The sequence below is a fragment of the Falco naumanni genome, chromosome 3, assembly GCF_017639655.2.
Source record: "Falco naumanni isolate bFalNau1 chromosome 3, bFalNau1.pat, whole genome shotgun sequence".
NCBI lineage: Eukaryota > Metazoa > Chordata > Aves > Falconiformes > Falconidae > Falco > Falco naumanni.
In genome coordinates, this window is record NC_054056.1 from 12,522,342 (window position 1) to 12,542,855 (window position 20,514).

Sequence of the window (20,514 nt, forward strand, 5' to 3'; positions counted from 1 at the left end):
CCGGTGTGAGAGAGTCAGAGGGGTGGCGGCGGCCAGAGAAAGAAGCTAAAATGCAAAGGGGATAATTAAAACCCCTTGGCCAGGCATGCAGCCAATAATTAAGACCCTTCCCCGCCCCCCCTCCCCGCCCGCCCCATTATATGTGGTGGTTATGGCTCAGATAATGTGTCCAGTCAGCTCCCGAGGAGGTTTTTGTGACCGTGGAAAGCTGTGTCCCAGCTGCCTGGCACTTGGAGCTGTCCTGAAAACTTCAGGTTTGTTCCCTGGTCCCCTACTATTTGGGGAAAAAAAAGAAAACCGAACAAAAACCCCCTTTTGCTCTCACTTTTTTGCAAAGCGTGTTGCAGCATCCTCTCAGCATCCTTGGGATCAGCTGCGCCCCATGGCTCGCAGGCATGGCTGCACCCTCAGCTCCATCCGTATTTCCATTTCATGGATTAAATTTAAGAGAAGCCCTTGGGGGTTTTAGGTTTGTTTTGGAGTTGGTTGGTGGATTTTTTTTCCTTCTAGATAATCCTCTGCAGCGTTGAACTGCGGGGATTTTGGCAACGCACCAGGGTCTTGGCAAATCCTTGAGCTTCAGCCCTGCAGAGGCACCCAGGTGCTTGACTTTTTTTGGGGGGGGTTATCCTGTTTTCCTGGAATTTTGGCACATGACAGCTCCAACGCTTCAGCGTGGAGCAATGAATTAGTGCTGAAAACATCCAGGAGGGTTTGTACCTTCGTTTTCCAAAATTTACATCTCAGGATTTTGTGGTACTTGGACGTCCATGGCATTTGAAATTCTGGTGTGACCCCAAGCAGTACAGAACTGCAGCTGCACGCCCTGGTGATGCTTCTAAAACAGGTTTATTTTTATTTTCTGCTCATCTAAACGGTCCCTTTATTATATGTCAATCTAATCTGCCTGGTCAATTCTCAACTGAAACATTTTGGGAGGGGTTGAAAGAATGCAGGCAGAGGGGCAGATCGATCAGTAGTTGAATAATTAAGATTATTTCCCTGGTTAATGAAGGTAAAAATCAGATCTTGTGTCCCACTGTGTTTGTAAAAACAGTGTGTTAAAAAAATAGTGCTAACAGGAGACCCAAAGCTTTGTATTTTAGCACGTGTCGTGCAGAGGAATCCTCTTACAGCTGGAAAGGGAGAAAAAAAAAAAAAGAAAGAAAAGATGTTTTCTTTGATGGGGCCAAGTCATAGAGCTGGAGAGGGCTCTGTAGATGCCATTGGAGCAAGCCAACATATAAAAATGAATAAAAAAGAATAAAACCAGCATTGAATTAAAATAGGCACAGCTCAGAGGCGTGAGAAAAGCTCCTCTGCGTGTGGACCGGTTGCGGGCCCCCGGCCAAGGGCAGTGCTGCTGCAGAAGCATCTTCGTGCTAAATGTAACGAGGCGTGCCCAGATGGATTTTTAGATTATTTTTTTTTTTTTATGAAAAAAACGTGATTTCCCCCCCCCCCCTTCTACTCATTATTTACATGGAATTTCAGTGCTGCGGCAATTTGGTGAGATTGGCTGTGATCTTGGCCTCCGGGGGGTCATTTTCCCTTTTCCCTCTTGTCTACCCATTTAAAAATAATATTCCATGGGGGTTTGGGTGCCAGCAAGCGGTGTGCCCTGCAACCTACATATTGTTCGTCTTACTGGTTTTATTCAATACAACATGTGTGTTGGGCCAGGGGGGAGAACTTTTGGCCGGGGTGCGATGGGTGGAGGCAGCTCCCATGTACCGCAGTGAGCCCTGTGTCCTGCTCCCACATTTTATCCCGCTTTGCCCTGAGTAAAACACACGAGGGATTGTCCCAAGGACAGTGGGGGCCTTTATACCCCCAGCCACATTATCACCACTCTGCTATTTTCCCCCTGCCACCACCCGCTTTGATCCAGCCGGAGCGTCCCTCCCCAGGAGCCTTTGGGTGACCCGTGGAGATGTCACGGGAGCCCCCCTGGACCACAAATCCCTGCTTTTTGAGGTGGGATGGGATGTACTTATGGACTAGGTGCTGCAGGTGGGATGAGGATGCCGAGACAAGACGGCAGCTGTGCAAAAAGCTGGATGGAAAGCATCATCCCCTGAGGAGAACCAAGTACAGCATTACAGGGCCAGGGGTCCTGCTCCTCCACAAAGAAAGCAAAAATCAAGTTAAATTAGCAAAGTGCCCAATTAGGCACTTCGGATTTGAATTTGGATTCATGGAAAATGGGAGAAAATAAGGCAGAGCCCAGCTGCAAGGGTCCATGGGGGGCAATAAGAGGAGGATGCTGGTCGAGGGTCCATGCGAGGCAGTAAGAGAAGGATGCTGGTGGCACTTCAGCCCTGCAGAGGGACCAGGGCGCAAGATGCTGAGTTTCCCAGGGGTTTCACCTTAAACTAAGCAATTTTTAAGGCCATGTCCCCTCCTTCTAGAGCCACACATGGCAAAAGACTTGAGCTATTGGGCTAGCACCTGCCCAGGAGGGCAAAAAAACCTTCAGCGTGGGGGAGAGCCCCCCGCCTGTAGTGGCTTTGTCCCAGCAGAGCTGTCACTCGCAGGGGACTGGGCCAGATTTGGAAGTGCGGAGAACAAAGAGACGATTTGAGCAAGATACCCGTGATTGGAAATATTTTAATACCACTGAGTCACAATTTTTAGTACAAACAATCAGCAAAAGAATGCATTGAAAAATCCCGATCGGTCCCATTCCCACGGCCATGCATCCCCTAGAAAAGTTAATGCAATTTTATAGGAAAAGAATAAAAAATATGTCGTTCTACGCGATGCGGTGCTCTTGCTATAAAACACCTTTTTGGTTATTTGGCTTTTTTTTTAAAAAAAAAAAAAACAAACACAAATTTCCTTTTCAATCCTCATTGCAGTAGCTTTCGGTGTGTATTTTTGGAGGGGAACCCCATAAGAGGGGTTCAGCCAACCAAGCACCTGATGGGTGAAGCCAGACTATAAGCACTGCTCTCCCCTGATGGGTGAAGAAGACATTTTTACAGGGGGTCTGCAATTTAAAAGAGAAAAAGGGCTGTTAGTCCCACCTGAGAGAAAGAAATCAACCCCCCCAGGGCAAAAAACAGCATTGCTTCCCCTCCAGCACAGACCAGGACCCTGGTTGGTTATAAACCAACAGTTTATACCAACCAGCAGTTGGGTATAAAATAAAAGAGAGGGGGGAAAAAAAGAGTATCAAAGGAAATAAGATCAAATAAACCAGAGAAAAATGAAATAATTTTTTTAAAAATCAGCTACTTTGGCTATATGGATTAAAAAATATTAATAATAATAATAATAAAAAATACATAATCAAGCTCTTTGGATAATTTCCACTGTTTTTTCCTGCAGGTTAGCTGGCATAGCACATCAGTATGGATGGATGTATGGATGGATGGAGGTATGGGGTGGTTTGGGGGAATTACTGATGAAATTGGAGCGGTGGTGGTTGCAGAGCGGTTAGTAGTGGTCCAGACGAGGTACAAGGAGGTGGAGGCAATTAGCACTGTCGGTGTTTGAAGACTTCACCGCCCGCTCCAGGGGATCCTGTTGGGGAAAGAGGGATTTGGACACAGCGGGGAGGCATCAAAATTCATGGGTCTGTCCATCTGCTACCTGAAATAGCTGCGCTGGGCACCAAAAATAAAAACAAACTGCTGCTTTGTGTTCAAAGTCCCCTTTTTGCCTGCTTTAATTTGCCCAATGCCATTTATTCTGCTTAACAAGGCCACATACTTGTGCCTGGTGAGAAATAAACCCAGGGCAGATTTTAGCTGGCAGAGCTCAGCTGGAGCACCAGCAACCAGGCTCGGTTGAAAAATTAATAATAATTAAAAAAAAAATGTTGCTTTTTGGGTAGCAGTGAGGCAGGGGAACACTTGCACCCTGGCAGCATCCAGAAGCGGGGTGCAGGGATGCTCCAGCCCCTGATGGAGGTGGATGGCAGCTTCATCCCGGGAAAAGCAAGCACTGGCTGCGCTCCCTGCTTGCTCCCGAGAACGGGATGGAGAGGGGGTGGGCGAAAGCACAAAGCCCTTCTGTGCAGCACACCCCCGCGGGACCAGCGCCGTGCCCCCGGCATCGTCCCGCTCTGCCCAGCATCCACAGTCCTGCCCACCCCAGGGGGCTGGGGGGCAACCTGCCCGGTGCTGGGGGGCCTGGCAATGATGGATATGGGAGCGATGGCCCCCAGCCCCCCTGTTTTAGGGGACAGTGTAGCAAACGGTGCTGAAACCTGGAAGCTGAGGAGGAGAAAGGTCTCAGGGAGCATCCAGGGACCGTGTGGTGTGGTGTGGGAGCGCCGGGGTCTTGCCTGGTTTGGGGAGGGGAGGGGGGCGCTGGGCAGCAGGAGGGGAGCGTTAGGGATCAGACGTACTCCCGAGCCGTCGAAGGCTGCGAATGCCGATAGTACTGCTGGCCTCGCTGCTCCTTGGCGGGGCAGGAGCAGCACAGGAGGGACCCCCCCAGCAGGGAGAGGCTGGCGGCCCCCCAGCCGATGAAGAGCGCCGAGCCGAACTCGTACCTGCGGCGAAAGAGAGAGAGAGAGAGAGAGAGGAGAGAGAGAGAGGAGCGTTGGCGGGGGGGGAGGGGACACCCCAAGGGCCACCGCGATGCTCGAAGCCCTGTCGAGGCAGATGCTGGTTCTCCCTGGCCACCCCCATCTCTCACGGTGGCCGGACCCCGCTGCTCCGTTTCCCGGCACTTTCGTCTTCCCTTGGGGCTGCAGCTCCACGGCAGCGCTCCTGCTCTATCCCAGCGCAAAACCGGCGGTGGGACCCAGTAAAGCTTTAGCGTCGGGGAGATCTGCCCCAGCGCAGCAGCTGGGGGGGGTGGCAGAGGTCCCACCACGTGGCACAGCCGCCTACGACCTACCCCCCACCCCCTCCCCCTCCCGAGGGAAGGTCCTCTGGGAAGCGCGGTGGGATGCAGATAAAGAGCATCCCCCGAGCCAGGCACTTACCTGGCGTTGACGGGCAAGGGGTTCTTGTCGAAGAACTCGCGGGCCACCTGCGTGGCGTAGTAGGACACAGCGATCAAGGTGCACAGACCTGGACCCAGAACCACAGAATCCCAGGGTGGTTTGGTTGGAAGGGACCCCTAAAGCCCACCCAGTCCGCTGCAGCCACCTCTTTGAGGCGTGGAACATCAGAACATCCCCAACCCCCCAGCAAACCTCTCCCCTGCCCCATCAAACAGCTTTTGGAAGGTGTTTGGGGTCTTCTGTGGGGGAGAGGTGCCAAGGCTGGAGCTGCCTTACCGGAGAGGATGAAGAAGATGCCTCCAGCCACAGCGAAGCGGCTCTTGGTGACAGGATCCTCTTCACCAACTTTGGTGCATTTCATGCCCACCACGCTGACGATGATGCCGAAGAAACCCAGGAGGAGAGAAATCACCATGAGAGCCCGGGAGATCTGGATGTGAACTGCAGCGGAGAGGGGCAGAGAAGCCGCTGGTCACCATGTGCCTTCCACCACCATCACCTGGTCCCACCTTGGGGATGAACTTGGCCTTAACCCTGTCCTCGCTGCATGGCTCCCATGCCACCCCCTCTCTCCGCTCGGCCAGTGGGGAGACCTCAGCTCAGGGCATTGCTCCCACTGCTTTCCCTGACCTTCCTCGCTGCCACACTCATCCTCGCCATGGGTTCCTGGGGAAGTACCTTGCCCACAGCAGGACCACAGTCCCCCAATGCCACGAGGCTGATGCTCAGCCCCAGGGTTGTGATGTCCCCACGGGACACCGTAGTTCCCCAAATGTGGTGCCCACCCTGGAGCCCAAACCCACAGGGGCCAGGGGTGTCTCAGACATACAGAGGGGCTCAAACCCATGGAGGGGGGGAAAGAGAGGCTCAGACCCACAGTTGGGGATGGGGGCCAAGAGGGGCTCAGACCCACGGGGTGCAGGGGGGAAGCTTGGACCCACATTGACTCAGTGGAAGGGTGCAGGGGGCTCAGATCCTTTGCGGGGGGCTCAGGTGCAGTACAGGGGCTCAGACCTGGGGGTGGGGGAAGGGCTAGGAAGGCTCAGACCTGCAGAGGACTCAGACCCCTGAAGGGGTCAGGGGAGCTCAGGCCCAAGGGAGCACTCAGATGTAGAGAGGGTACAGACCTGTTGGGGGGGTGGTGGCATCAAACCCACAGAGGGGCTCAGACCCATATGGGGGGGGGGACAGACCCATACAGGGGGAGACAGACCCATAGAGGAGCTCAGACCCATATGGGGGGGCTCAGAACTATACAGACCATATGGGGGGGGGGGGGGGGGTCAAACGCATAGAGAGGCTCAGACTCATATGGAGTGTGTGTGTCTAACCCATACAGGGGGGGACAGACCGTTATGGGGGGGTCAGACCTACACAGAGGCTCAGACCCATACAGGGGTGGTCAAACCCATAGAGGGACTCGGACCCATATAGGGGAGGGGTCAAACTCGTATAGGGGGTTGCTCAGAGCCATATAGGAGGGACAGACCCTTATGGGGGGGATCAGACCTATATATAGGCTCGGACCCATATATGAGGGTCAAACACATATGGGGGTGTGTGTCAAACCCCTGGGGGGGCACAGACCTTTATGGGGGGGCTCAGACCCACACAGGGGGGGTCAAACCCTTAGAGGGGCTCAGACCTATATGGGGGAGGGTGTCAAACCATACAGGGGGTTGCCCTGACCCGTATAGGGGGGATCAGACCTGTATATATGCTCGGACCCATATAGGGGGGTCAAACTCATAGAGGGGCTCAGACCCATATGGGGGGGGTGTGTCAAACCCCTGGGGGAGGACAGACCCTTACGGGGGGGGTCAGATCTACACAGAGGCTCAGACCCATATAGGGGGGGGTCAAACCCATAGAGGGGCTCAGACCCATATGGGGGGTGGGGGGTGTCAAACCCCTGGGGGGGGACACAGACCCTTACGGGAGAAGGGGTGGGTCAGACCTACACAGAGGCTCAGACCCATAAAGGGGGTCAGCCCCACAGCGGGGCTCAGCCCTGCAGGGCGCAAGGGAGCCCACCCCCCCCCTCGGTACCCACCGCTGAGGGAGAACAGCGAGTCGTGCAGGCGGCACTGGACCTGCCCGGTGCTCTGGGCGGCGCAGGTCATCCACAGCCCCTGGTGCAGCCCCACGGCCCGTGATGATGGCGTCCCCGGCGTAGGAGCTCTGCCGCCAGTGCGGTAGCACGGCGGCCGCCAGCGCCGCCGCCCAGCCGCCCAGCGCCGCCAGGTACCCGGCCAGCTGCCGCGCCCCGCCGCCCATCGCCGCCGCCGCGGGGCTGCCCAGCGCCGCGCCGCGCCACGGCCCCACCGCCCCGCCCGCCCCGCCCCCTGCCCCGCCCGCCCCGCCCCACCGCCCCGCCCCCGCGGCCTTAGGGGGCGCGGTGGGGGGGGGACTGGGGGGAGAGATGGGGTGGGAGGGAGGGGGAGGTTTGGGGTGGGGGGGAGGGATTTCGGGGGGAGGAAGGGGGGAGGTTTGGGGTGGGGGGGGAGAGATGGGGTGGAAGGGAGGGGGAGGAGAGAGGTTTGGGGTCCCAAGGAGAGATTTTGGGGGGGGGGGGGGCGGGGAGGGATTTGGGTCTCTGGGGGAGGAATTTGCGTGGGAGGGAGGGGAAGGTTTGGGGGTGGGGGGAGAGGTTTGGGTCTGGGGGGGAGAGATTTAGGACTCTAGGGGAGAGGTGGGTGGGAGGAAGGGGGGAGGTTGGGGGGGGAGGGGTTTGGGTCCGGAGAGGGGTGATTCAGGGTCCTGGGGAGAGATTTGGGTGCTGGGGGGACAGATTTCAGACATGGGGGGGCTTTTGGGTTCCAGGGGGGAGATGTGGGTCTTGAGCAAGATGGGGACCCTCCCCCCTCCCAACAGCAGTGGAGAGAGATGGGAAAATGGGGGTCTCCATGGGAGGTGGGGGGGGCTGGGGGAGGTTCCCCTCCCCCCCTGCTGTGGGACCCCCCCTCAGCCGCAGAGGCCCTGGGGGTGGGTGGCTCCAGCAATTCAGCCGGGAGCAGGGAGGGGGGTCGTGCCCCCCACGCCTGCCCCTCGCCTCCGCCCCGTGGTGGGGGGGGCACCAACAACAGCCGCCATTGACGGGGGACACGGGGCGCGGGGGGGGACACGGACACACACGTGCCCCCGCCCCGGTGGCAGCCCCGGGCCCTGGCAATCGTTAACCGCCCCGGCCTCATCAGCAGTCTGCTCACGCGCCCGGCCGGGGTCGGACACCGCGATGGTGGAGGTGGTGGACACAGGGATGGTGGGCCACCACCAACGGGACCATCCAACCAGCCTGGAGAACCCATCCCCAAGAGCCCCCAGCCCCCACCGGGATGCCACACGGGCCCTGCCCGACGCCGTCCCCCGGTATTATGGGGGTGCGGGGTGCCGGTGGCGTGGGGCAGGATTTGCGGAGTCGCATTCCCGGGATGGTTATGGAAATGGCTGGGGCTGGACACGAACAATTCCATGCCCTGTTCCGGGGGTGCCGCCACGCTCAATGTCCTTCTTGTTCAAGGACGGTTGCCTCCCCCTTGAAGCTGTGGGTCCCTTCCCACGCTGCGGGGGCCAGGGGATGCTCCGGGGTGCAGCTGGGGGCTGGGGGGCACGGCCCCTGCCAAAAAGTCCCCTGGCACCCACGGGAGATGCTCGTCCCCCGAAAGCATCCCTGTTGTCCCCACAAAACGCCCTCCTGGGGTTGCAGGGCTGTAGAACCCTTGGGAAAATGCTTGGAATGAGGGCAGGATGTGTCCCAAGGCCAGAGGACATAGAGGGCAGGGGTTGGGGGGGGGGGGGCATCCTTCAGCCCCCCACTCAGCAAGTGACACCTTAGAAAAAACCCACCTTTATTCACCCATTTTCTGCAGAAGGCACTTAAATAGCCGCAGGTTCAGCCGAGCGGAAAGGCACGTGTCTGCTACGGTGGCACTGGGTCCTCGCCCTGAAAAGAGCATCCCTCCCCTGTCCCCCATGTCACCTGTCCCCCATGTCACCTCCCCCCCTGCCCCAGAGTCTCTGTGATACCCCCAGGTCAGCTCCGCCTGTGATACCCCCAGGTCAGCTCTGCAGCGGGGTGCAGGGCATCCCCCAAATCCCCTTCCCACGCCGGCGGGGGGCAGAGGGGGGTCCCATCCAGCCTGAGCATCACTGGTCCCGGCAGGGATGTCCCGGTGCCCGTGGGATGTCACAGCTCGTCCTTCCCCAGTGCGAGGGCAGCCGGCGGGTCCTGCTGCGGCTCCGTCTCCTGCAGCAAACCCCCCTCTTCTGCGCCGAAAAGCATCTTCACCAGGTCGTCCGCCTGCACGCGCTCCTGTGGGGCAGACCCATGGTGATAAGCGCGGCCCCTGACACCTCCCCCCCCCCGACCCACTGCCCCGCAGGGAGCTCACCCGCTCGCTGTGCCGGGGGTCCAGGGTGAACCAGAGGGCGATGGCGCAGCGCTGGCCCTTGGTGACGGCTTTCACCCCGTGGGGGTTCTCCAAGCCGGAGGAGAAGCCCACGGCACGACCGCACTGTGGCTGGACCTCCGCCTGCGATGGGTGGGAGACCCCCCCCGTCAGGATGCACAAGAGAGGGGTGAGTGGGGCCCTCCCCAAGCTCATCCCTCACGGTGGGTGGCACAGGGGACCTCCCCAGCAGGCAGGAGGTGGCTTTGGTGCTGCACAGGGATCCTCGAGGAGCTGAGCTACTTACAGTCTCGGTCTTGGCATCCAGCTCGGTGAAGTAGAAGGCTCCTCCTTCGAAGTCCCCGTTGAGGTAGAGGATGGCGCTGAAGGAAGCAGGCGACAAGCGGAGGTGACAACCATCACCATAGCTCCGGCAAGCAGGTGGGTCTGGAGCTCCCCCAACACCATGGCAAGAGCCGGAGGTAGGAGAGCCCAGGCTGGGTTGTCCTCCCAACCCAGGTGCCACCAAGCCACGGTGCCCTCGTGGGGGACACACCACTGATACCTGTAATCCCGGAAGGTGTAGGCTGGAGGTTCCTTCAGGCACACCAGGGCCTCTGCGTTGAGGATGCAGTTGTCCACATGCACCTCGTGGCTGTTGTCACTCCGGCCTTCTTGCTTCTCTAGGGTGGAACGAGACCTGGCACATCAGGACCACTCCATCCTTGCAGGACCAGGGTCTGTCCCCCAGCGTCACGTGCTTGGAGGTGACAAGAAAGTCACCTGTAGCCTACAGCCCTTCCACTCACTGGAGCGTGGACTATGAGAGGCCATTCAGGTGGCACAAGCCTCTGTTGACTTGTCCCATGGCATCTCCATGGCCTTCCAATTCCAGCTTCTCCCAGCACCCGATCCCAACCGCCTCCAAGCGCTGGAACCCTGCGTGGCACGAAGCCACCTGCCCCGCTGGGGGCAACCACTGGAGCTGCTCATCTTCCCAAACCCGGCTTAGGGAGAAGCAGCAGGTTTGGGAGCAGCAAGGAGGTCTCCGAGGCAAGGTCCAAGCCCAGACCACCCCAGCTGTTGGAGGGGACCCAGACAGGACAAGAAGCTGAAGGAGACTTGCTTCTCCTCAGGCTGTGCTCCTCCGAGGCCATGCTCACCATCGATGGCCGTGCGGCATACCAGGTGGCTGTAGGAGAAGTGGAGCGGGACCTCCAGGCGAAAGTAGGACGCCATCATGTGCCGCACCTTCTCCGTCACGTTGTAGTAGAGGTAGGCGCTCTGCAGGGGCACCTTGCCCTCCTGGCCCAGCTGTGGGGACAGATGGGACACGGGCTCAGCCTCAGGTGGCTTGGGCAACCACCACCACCCACCTTGTCTCCACAGCCTGCTCCTCCCCGCTCCCCACAGCCACCCTCACCTTGAGAGCCTTGAGGACGGTCACGCCGTAGAAGGTCTCACTGGGGGTGTGAGGAGATGTCTTCCCACGATAGCCATCCCCGGCCGAGGCAGCTGCCTGCAAAACCCCATCGGTGCCACCGGTCCGACTTGTGAGCTGCAATACGGGGCCCCCCAGCACCCCCTGTCCCACCCCTGCCCGCCGTCCCCCCACTCACATTGGTGAGTCTCTGCAGCTCCCGGCACTCCTCGGCAGAAAGGACTCCGTCCACCACGACACGCTGGGAGCCGTTCAGAGCTTTGGAGTTCATGGTGACACTGGCTCCTTCGTACACCAAAGGGCCACCTGTGGCACAAACAGGATCAGGAGGAGGTGGGGATGGGTGCCACCAATCCTGGGAGAAGCTGTGGTCCTGGGACCTGCTCCTGCCACCACCCATGTGGAAGGACCATGAGTTGGCAGCAGGAAGGACCATGAGCTGGCATGGCAGCAGAGGACATGGAGGTTCCCATCCCACCTCCCCTCCCAGCTCTCCACACCTTCTCGGATGAACTTGCTCATATCGGCGGACTCCTTGGCCTTCTCCTCCACCAGTGTCTCGATCTCCTTCATGAGGTTGCCAATCTCCTCGGAGATGCGCGCTGCTGTCTCCCGCTCCACCCTGGGCACGCGGCAGCCATCAGCTACACCGCCCCACTGTCCCCACATCAGGAACGAGGGGCACCAGGACAAGTTGCTTCCAGGGGCCGGTGACAAAGCCCAAGGCTGGAGAGAGTCATCTCAACGCATCCCTCACCCCAAGCTGTTTGGGATGACCTACCCATGCCCATCACCACCACCCCATCACATAGGGAACAAAGCTCTGCCCTCCAGCAGCCTCTTCCAGCCCCAACACCACCCCCCCTCCCTGGCAGCAGCTCCATGGCCATGGCCTTTCACCCAAAGCCCATGGAGAAAGAGGGGTACGTCCCGTCAGCCCCCGTTGGGTTGGCTTGGCCATCAGCTTGGGAGAGCACTCACTTTTGTTTCTCTCGCAGCCTTTTTGGTATCACCTCTTCGGGTGTCCAAGTGTCCTGCAGCCAGAAGAACAACATCAGGAGCTGGATGAGGATCTGGCTGGGATGCAGACCCCTCACGCCCCATCCATCTGGCCACTGCGTGCTGGACCACCAGCCTGGTCCAGCACCACCCACCGGGTCCACGAAGGGGATGCCGAAGACGTCGTAGCTGAAGAAGAGCAGCTCCTTCTCCATCAGGCTCCGCTGGTGGTATGCCTGGATCTCCTGCGGCGAGGGGCAGAGGGGGCAGGGTGAGGGCATGGCACGAGGGCTCTGGGAAGACCCCGAGCGAGGGCGGGAGGGCGCAGGGTTTACATCATTCCCGCAGTCCTCGCTCCAGACCCACAGCCCTGGTTTCCCAGTCCCTCTGGCAGCCGGGAAGCGAGTGGCTTTCCCCATCCTGCATGAACCTCCCTGTCCCATGTGGACGAGTCCTGGGGAGAGGACGGGGGAGACAGAGGCACATGCGCATCCCTCCTGCAGGAAGCTCTTTAGAAGATGCTCCAGCTGACGTGGGGCAGAGACCTCCATCCCTGCCCACCACCTCCCAGGCAGCACGCGAGCGTCCGGATCCAGCTATTTTGAAGCTAAATCCTTTCCTTTTTCAGCAATTTCACCTCCGTTATGGAATGTGTCACAGAGGTGGGCTCAGATCCTCCAAAAAAGCCTGTCCCTCTGCCTCTCACAGCCCTCTCCCACAAGAGCTGGTCCCCTTGGGCAAGCCACCAAGCCTTCACTTGGCCAAAGACATTTTGCCAAGGATGTTTTTCGGTCTCTCGGCTATTTTCTAGCTTCTTGGGTCCTGCATTTCATCCAGTCCTCTCCACTTTGCCACCAAAGGGTGGCTTGCCCAGAGCAGACCCATCCAAAGCAGACCCCAAAACCTCTGCCAAGGTCTCCAAGGAGGGGAGAAGATGTCCCTGCAAGGGCTCACCCCAGCCCCTCGCTTACCTCTCGGGGTCGGATGGGTCCTGCCAGGTTTTCCCCCAGGACGGCGGTGTAATAGGCCAAATTCTGGTTCATCACCTCGTCATTTGGAAAGAAGAGCAAGTATGTTTTGGCACATTCAATGGCTTTTTCATAATTCCCGTCTGCAAAGAGAAACGGGGCCGTTAACGGCGCGTCCAAGAGCATCTGAGATGGAGCAAACAGGGATACGGAGGAGAACCAAGAAAGAAAGTCCTTCTTGTTCTCCAAAGGGTCTCCCAAGGAGGGCAGATGCCCAGAAGCAAACACAACTGCTGCCACAACGGCAAAATTAAGAGTCCAAGACACTCTCCTGCCTCCAGAAATCATCTCGCCAGAAATCGGGGATGCTGCCTGGGTAATTTTCTTGCTTGGAAAACATCCTGAACCTACTTCCAGGCAGCAAGAGCCGACCGTTCCCAATTTTCAGCCACTTAAGCATCCCGACCCATTTTCACGCCAAGAATTCCAGCCTTTCAATCTTCTTGGACTTCATTTTTTTCCCTCCTCCCCCTTTTGGAGAAATTTGTACAGAAAAAGTTTATAGTTTTCTAAGGAGGTGAATTAAAAAAAAAAAAGATAAAACATTTTTTAAAAAAGGGTGCATTTGCCTGGGTTATAACAAAACTGTTCTGGAGGGGGAGGGTGGCTCTGTGGTTTGGAGCAAGAGGTGGATAGCTGGGAGAAAAACAAAAGGAAAAATATGTTTCTCCAGGCTGTTATTTCACTTGGAAAGCGAAGCTGCCTGGGAACTGAGCATTTAAAGTGATGTGGAGGGTTGGTGCAGCGAGATCCAGATCTCCGTGAAGTTCAACAAGGTCAAGTGGAAGGTTCAACAAGGTCAAGTGGAAGGTTCTCCACCAGTATCAGTAAAGACTGGGGAAATGGGTGTCCAGAGGAGGCCAGAGTAATGATCTGAGGGCTGGAGCACCTCTCCCCTGAGGACAGGCTGGGGTTGTTGAGTCTGGAGGAGGCTCTAAGGAGACCTTCTGGCAGCCTTTCCGTCTATAAAGAGGGTTTACAAGAAAGATGGAGACAACTTTTTACCAAGGCTTGTAGCGACAGGACAAGGGGCAATGGCTTTCACCTGAAAGAGGGTTGGTTTAGGTTGGCCATGAGGAGGAAAATCTACGCTGAGGGTGGTGGAACACCAGAACAGGACAGTCAGAGAAGCTGTGGATGCCCCATCATTGGAAGCGTTCAAGGTCAGGTTGCATGGGGCTCTGAGCAGCCTGGTTTAGTGCAAGATGTCCTTCCAGCTCAGCTTGGACTAGATGATCTTTGAAGGTCCCCTCCCAACCCCAACCCATCTGGTGAACCTCTGATTTCTGCCTCTGCAGAACGCGATGTCCAGCCCCGATGGCCATCGGAGGACACAGCAACCAGCTGCTTACTGTTGTAGTAGGCGAACTGCAGGTAGTTGAAGTGCGAGGGTAGGAAATCCTCCAAAGGCTTGTCCTGACCAGGCGGTGAGGCCAACTCCGTGACGCAGCCCTGCTTGCAGCTTAGCACCTGCATGTAGTGATCTGTTGGAAAAAAACCCTCAGGTCACCACTCGTGGTCACCCAAGGGCTGGAGGACAGCACCCTGAGGGGGCCTCCACTCCAATCTCCGGCTCACAGCGGGGCTGTTACCAGTTTTTTGGTGATGGAAGCCCTCAAGGATGGTGGTTGCCCACCTCTGCATATCGGTGATGGGGCTGTGCCGTCTTCTGGAGATGGCATGGCCGTCCTCAGCCTCCCATCCTTGCATCCTGGTGACCCTCTGCTAGCCCCTCTCCTGTTTTTCCATATCCCTCTGGAATTTGGGGGGTTCCTGGGCATCACCCCCAGCGCTAAGCGTGGGCAAACACCTCCTGCCACTTACTGGCCACGCTCCTAGAGAAGCCTAAGATGGGGTTTGCCCTCTTTGGGGACCACCACCCTCCAGGATCATCCCAACTCTTGAGACGGGGACACAGCTTGAGTGACTCCCACCTGTGATGGCCTGGAAAAGGTCCGCGTTGTACTCCAGGTAGTTGTAGCCCTCGTAGTCGTAGGGGCCCTCGCAGAGCGCGCGGCATTCGGCGTCTGCCACAAAATACTCCTCCAGCGCCTTCTCCAGGTGCAGGATGGCGGCAGCCGGCTGCTCCTCCGTGTAAAACCGGACACCCAGCCGAAACTCGCTCTGCGGAGGGATGAGAAACGAGCGGCTGGGGGGGATAGAAGGCTCCGCTCCCCCTGACGGAGCCCCCGGGGCTGCCTCACCCCCCCAGGATGGACCTCACAGCACCCAGGTGGCATCTCATGAGCTTTGCCAAGCCAACAGCAGTGGCAGGACCTGGCTGGGTCCAGCAGCTGATGGGTGTTTGGGGGGGGGGGGTGTCTCACCAGGTGGGGTTTGGCCTCCAGGTCGGTGAAGTCCTCCTGGCGGACACCCGCCATGGCTTGGTAGTACTCCAGGTTCTGCCTCATCTCCTGGTGCGCAGGGTTGGCCATGAAGAAAGTGTGAGCTGCTGCCGCCGCCGCCGCCGGCCGGTTCAGCTGGGTGGCACCAGAAGCAGAGGTGAGACCCCACGGCGTGGGCTACCGGGGGGTACCGGGCGGACTCCCGCCCGCCGGAGCATCCCGGTGGCCCCGGGGGGTCCCGCAGCCGGGATGGAGGGCGGGGACGGGGGGCGGCCCCGGCGAGCTCCGACGTGGCACTGCGGGGGGGGGCAGGGGAGGGCCGGGCAGGGCCCGGGGCCGCCGTTCGGCGCCCCCCCACCCCCCGGCGCAGACAGCCGGCCCCCTCCCGCCTCTCGGGACCCCCCTTCCCTCCCCGGTTCCATCCCACCACCCCCCGCCCGGTTCTGCGATCCCTCCGGGCATCCCGCCCATCCCTCCCCGGGACATCCTGCTGCGCTTCCCGGGGGCTCTGCCGGTCCCGCCGGTCACGGCACACCCCCCCTCGGCCGTTCCCGTTCCCGTTCCCGGTGCCGGTGCCGTACCTTGAAATAGGCGACCTGCAGGTAGTTGTAGGGACTGCGCTTGCTGAACTCGCGCTCCAGCTCGTCGCCCAGGCGGTACCGGGTGGGCGCAGCGGGACCGCAGCCCCGCAAGCAGGCGGCGCGGCGCAGCAGCCCCCGGAAGAAAAGCAGGTCCCGGAGCACCGGTTCGAGCTGGGGCCCGGTGCCCTCCGCCGGTCCGGCCGTGCCGTTGGCGCAGAGCAGGCGGCACCGCACCAAGCGGGAGCGCACGGCCGCCCGGGCCCGCAGCGCCCGCTCCATCTGCAGCACCACGGTGGGCCAGTCGCCCCGAGTGTACGCCTCGGCACCGGCGGCGAACAGAGCATCCGGGGACTGGGCCGGCAGCGGGGGGTCGCCCGGTACCGGCCCCGGTACCGGCTCCAGTGGCGTCGCGGCACGCGGCAGAAGCGGCAGCGGCGGCAGCAGCAGCAGCAGCGGCAGTGACAGCAGCGCGGGCAGCGCCATGGCCGAGCCCGGGGCCGCGCGCGCCCCCGCCGCCGCGCCCCGAACCGGGCACCGGAGCGCGGCTCGCCCCGCCCCTCCGCCGCGCCCCGCCCGCCGACCAATCAGCGCCCGCACCTCCACTGGCCCCGCCCCACGGCGGAAGTCGCGCCTCGCCGGGCGGAAGGGGCGGGGTTTAGCGGCCGGGTAATGGCGGCGGAGGGTGGCGCGGAGCCCCATGGCGTGGGCCTGGCCCTGGTGGAGGGCAGTGCGGGCCGCGCCGCCCGCCTCGGGGACCCCGGGGACCTGGTGGCCCTGGCCCGGCAGGTGCAGCAGGTGAGGGCCGGGCCCCGGCGGCGGGACGGCGGAGGCAGCGTACCCGGTGTCCCGGTTCCCTCCCGGGCGCCTGTAGGGCTTCCGTAGCCGCCGGCGGCCCTTGTGCCTCCCAGCACGTCTCGCCCCTCGCCGCTGTCCCCGACGGCCTCCCGCTGTGCTCCGCCGTGCCTTCCACCGTATCCTGCCGTCCCCTCCTAGTGCGCCCCAGTGTTCCCTAGTGCGCCACATGCTGCCGGTACCTCCCATTGCGCCTCGGTGCTTCCTGCCGCGTCTTGCTGCCTGCCAGTGACACCCAGAACGTCCCAGTAAGCTCCCAGTGCATCCCAGTATAGCCTGCTGCCTCGCAGTATGGCCCACTGCCTTTAGTCCACCCCAATGTCTTCAGCGTGGCCTACAGCCTGCTCTCCCACTCCATCCCAGCACCTCCTGATACGTTTTGTTGCCCCTTTAGTGACTCCCAGTCCATCCCAGTGCCTCCTAGTATGTTCTCCTGTCACCCCCAGTGCCTCCCAGTAAATCCTATTGCCTTCCAATAATACCTCTCAGTCCAGTATGCCCCCCAGAGCTTCTCAGTCCAACTAAATGCTTCCCTGAGTCCTGCCTCCTCCCAGTGCATCCCACTACCTCTTGGTCCACCCCAGTGCCTCCCAGTACACCCTACTGCTCCCACTGCTACCCAGCATGTTCAGGCAGCTCCCAGTGCCTGGTCTGTCCTCCGTGGCTGTTGCCCCACTGTGTGGGGTGTCACAGCTGCCCCACAGCCACACGTGGGGCAGCTCCTGCAGCACCCACAGCCCCGTTAAAGGCTCGAGCGAGGCCACCACCGCTGCTGCACTGGCACGCACGTGGCAGGATCCGAGCGGCCGCGGCTCTCCCCTGTCCGGACCAAACCTCGTTCTTCCCCACAGGCAGACGACTTCATCCGAGCGAACGCCTGCAATAGATTGACCGTCATCGCCGAGCAGATCCGGTACTTGCAGGAGCAGGCTCGGAAGGTGAGGGTGCATCTGCTAGGTAGAAGGTTTGTTACCTTGTGCTTGCGAGGGGCTTGCGAGCTCCCCAGGCACTTGGGAGAGCTGTGGCCTGGATGTGAGTCATGGCTGGGAGACAAGCAGAGACGGTTCAGTGAAGAAACAAGGAGGGTTCATTGTCTGGCATCAGCTGGGGAGGGGGGAAGGTTGGTTGTGGTGTTTTCCCCGAGTCCTCTGCACATCAGAGGAACTTCTGTTATGGCAGAGGAGACGGTGGCTAGTCAGAAGCAGTCCAGGTGTCAGAAGGGACAGAGAGATGACTAGTTTGGGGACAGATGACTCCTGTCACTATAGTGTGTGTGTTGTGCTCCCAGGAGGACTCGGCACAGTGGGGTGGACAGGTGGTGGCTCTGGCTATATTTTGAGTCCCTGGGGGAGATGAGCTGTTACCTGATGATGGGTTTGGCTTTCCAGTTTGTCCCAGCTCATTTGCTGGAGCAGGTGGCCCTGGCAACAAGCCCAGCAAGGCTCAGCTGTCCTCTTCAATTCAGACTTCATCCTTGGGGGTGAAATCTTGGAGCCTGAGTGGGAAAGGATCTGCCAGTCACTGTGACTGGCCTGCTGCCATCAAGGCCACTACGTCATGTAGTCATTAACTGGTGGAGCCAGAGCTGTGGCGCAGTCAGCTGGTGGAGCTGGAGAGATGAATTCCCCCTTTGTTTGCTGTCCCTTCCCTTGAGGATGGCAGCAGGGAAGCCCCCAGGGTCCAGCAGCTGCATAGGGAGACAAAGAACGAGTCCAGCACATGGTGGGGTCAGGCACGGAGGTGAACTCTGGGGCTGTGGTGAAGAGGTCCTTGATGCTTGGAGCTATCTCCACCTCCGTAGAGGACTGCAGGAGCTCTGAGGTTCAGCTGACAGGGGAAACTTGGAGAAAACTTTCTCTCTTTGGAAAGTATCTCCTTCCTGGGGCAAGTAAAGATGTGCCGCTTGAAGTCAGATGTGCGCAGGGGAGGATGAGGCCTTGCAAGTGGTGTGTCAAGCGATGTATCTTGGGCTCTGGCTGAGAGGCAGTAGCATGTTGTCATTTTATTTCAAGTGGGAAAATTTTAAATTTGGGTTTTTTTAGGTCTTGGATGAAGCTAACAGAGACGCTGACCTGCACCACGTGGCTTGCAACCTTGTGAAGAAGCCAGGAAACATTTACTACATGTACAGGCGGGAGAGTGGTCAGCGATACTTCTCCATCCTGTCTCCGAAGGTGGGTGGTTTATAGCCCCTGGGGAAGCATGGAGGGGAAACCCCTCATTTTTCTGGTGCTTGGGTACTTCTGAGCTCAGACTAAAGCACCGAGGGGGTGTTTGTTGGCCCCTGCTCAGTTGGTGTTTGGTCTGAGTTACTCTGCTGGTGTAAGAACTGTATCATGAAGTTCTCTTAGCGGATGGTGGGCAAGAAGACCTTTGGTGCCTGGTCCTGAATTCTGCCTTTCGGTTCCTGCAGTGCTTTCTCTGGAAATAAAGAACTGCAAACGTGCCCAGGGCCTTCCCTGCCTGGCAGTACTGTCTCCTCTGGTGCTTCAGCCCTGGGAGTGAGTTTGTCTGCAGCTTGGTAGGGGTGGTCTTGGAGAGATGATCCTCCTTCCAGGCCACCCATTTTCTTACATGCAGGGTGAAGGCTTCAGAGCAAAGCACAGAGCATGTAGAGAAGCTCTGTGCAGGTCAGGGAGATCTTGTATGCCCGAGCCTCCCTGCGTCAGCAGCACTTGTAGCTCTACCGAGTCCTAGACTCAGGGTAGTTGAGCCTATTTTTAAGTTAGAAAACTGGATGGTCACATCGCTGGGACTGCTTCAGAGGTGGTAGGGCTATCCAGCACGGGCAGAAGTTGGGCTGAGGGACAGCGCAGCCCAGCTCCAAGGGAAACTGAGCAGTGATGTGAATATCTCCTTTCTCCTTCAGGAATGGGGGACCAGTCCCCATGAATTTCTTGGTGCCTATAAGCTCCAGCACGACATGTCCTGGACTCCATTTGAGGACATTGAGAGACGAGATGCTGAAATAAACATCCTGGACAAGCTGCTGAGCCGGCAGGCAGCCCTGCCCCCGTGTACAGAGCCCAACTTCCAGGGCTTGACCAAGTGACACAAGTGACCATACAAGACCTCCTGAGTAGAGTCCCTGCGTGCTGCCAAAGGCAGGGCAAGGAAGGAGACCAAGAAACAAAAATGCTGATGCCGCCAGTACTTGCTCTGTGCTTTAAGAGACTAATTCTGCATTCAGTCTTACTGGATTTTCTGGTAATTGAGTAATTTATTTCTTCGACTTATGCCAAGCTGTAGCGAGAGAGGGATAATAGGTGGAGTCAATTCTAAGAGGGCTTGGGGCAAAAAGCAAAATTGCTCGGGGCAGGTGTGATAATGCTATAAAATATGTCCTACCTGTTCGGCTCTGGTGTACCTCCCTGTGACTACCTGCAGCAGGTAATGATTTCAAGGCTGGATTTTGCCTCTCGTTAAAATGCACCTATTTAGGAAGCTCTTTGGCCTGGGAAGAGCGGTCAAAATCCTGTGCAGAAGAGTCTGTTGTGACTGGAGTCTGTTGGTCTGCATCGCAGCTTGTCCAGACCCCTGAGTCTGGGACATGAGGTGACCTGGAGCTCTCTTCTCTGGGAAGAGTGTCCTCAAAAGTGCTGTGCAGGCTTCAGGTGCTCCTCAAAATGTGGGTGTTTCACAGTCCTCGTGTGTCGCCCTTAGTTTTAAGCGGATTAGCCAGGGTGAGACAGGAACGTGCAGGAACACTGAACGCCTCTGTGCCAGAGCTGTGGAGGAAGTAAACCGATCTTGATTTCACATGTACCTCCAAGACAAGCCCTGTGTCCTCTCTGCATGGCAAGCATCCCTTTGGCTTTACCAGGGAGACTTGGTGGCGCGTGGAGCCGGTAGGACATCTTCAGCCTCTCTTTTTCTACCAAGAACTGGGGAGAAGCAAAGATCAGAGCTGTGGAGGT

The 20,514-nt window shown here is 58.7% G+C and overlaps 3 protein-coding genes across 3 annotated transcripts; 1 reads left to right on the plus strand and 2 right to left on the minus strand.

Annotated features, from left to right (window-relative positions):
- Positions 1-2,592: 2,592 nt before the first annotated feature.
- On the minus strand, positions 2,593-7,240 carry CLDN19 (claudin 19). Its single transcript, XM_040588480.1, is given in 6 exon segments — positions 2,593-2,992; positions 4,358-4,504; positions 4,943-5,030; positions 5,240-5,404; positions 7,017-7,113; positions 7,115-7,240. Coding segments are annotated over 6 exon segments (675 nt in total). The 3' UTR covers positions 2,593-2,940.
- Positions 7,241-8,794: 1,554 nt separating this feature from the next.
- P3H1 (prolyl 3-hydroxylase 1) lies at positions 8,795-16,281 on the minus strand. The gene is made up of 15 exons (XM_040587257.1): positions 15,746-16,281; positions 15,147-15,299; positions 14,754-14,943; positions 14,172-14,303; positions 12,763-12,902; positions 11,947-12,036; positions 11,774-11,826; positions 11,293-11,414; positions 10,971-11,098; positions 10,775-10,870; positions 10,515-10,665; positions 9,917-10,034; positions 9,659-9,734; positions 9,355-9,495; positions 8,795-9,275 (listed from the first exon to the last, which is right to left on the minus strand). The coding sequence occupies exons 1-15, from the start codon at positions 16,226-16,228 to the stop codon at positions 9,150-9,152; spliced, it is 2,199 nt and encodes a 732-aa protein (XP_040443191.1). The 5' UTR covers positions 16,229-16,281; the 3' UTR covers positions 8,795-9,149.
- A 109-nt stretch (positions 16,282-16,390) lies between these two features.
- Positions 16,391-20,362, plus strand: C3H1orf50 (chromosome 3 C1orf50 homolog). The gene is made up of 4 exons (XM_040587258.1): positions 16,391-16,540; positions 17,449-17,535; positions 18,640-18,771; positions 19,467-20,362. The coding sequence occupies exons 1-4, from the start codon at positions 16,415-16,417 to the stop codon at positions 19,647-19,649; spliced, it is 528 nt and encodes a 175-aa protein (XP_040443192.1). The 5' UTR covers positions 16,391-16,414; the 3' UTR covers positions 19,650-20,362.
- Positions 20,363-20,514: the final 152 nt, after the last annotated feature.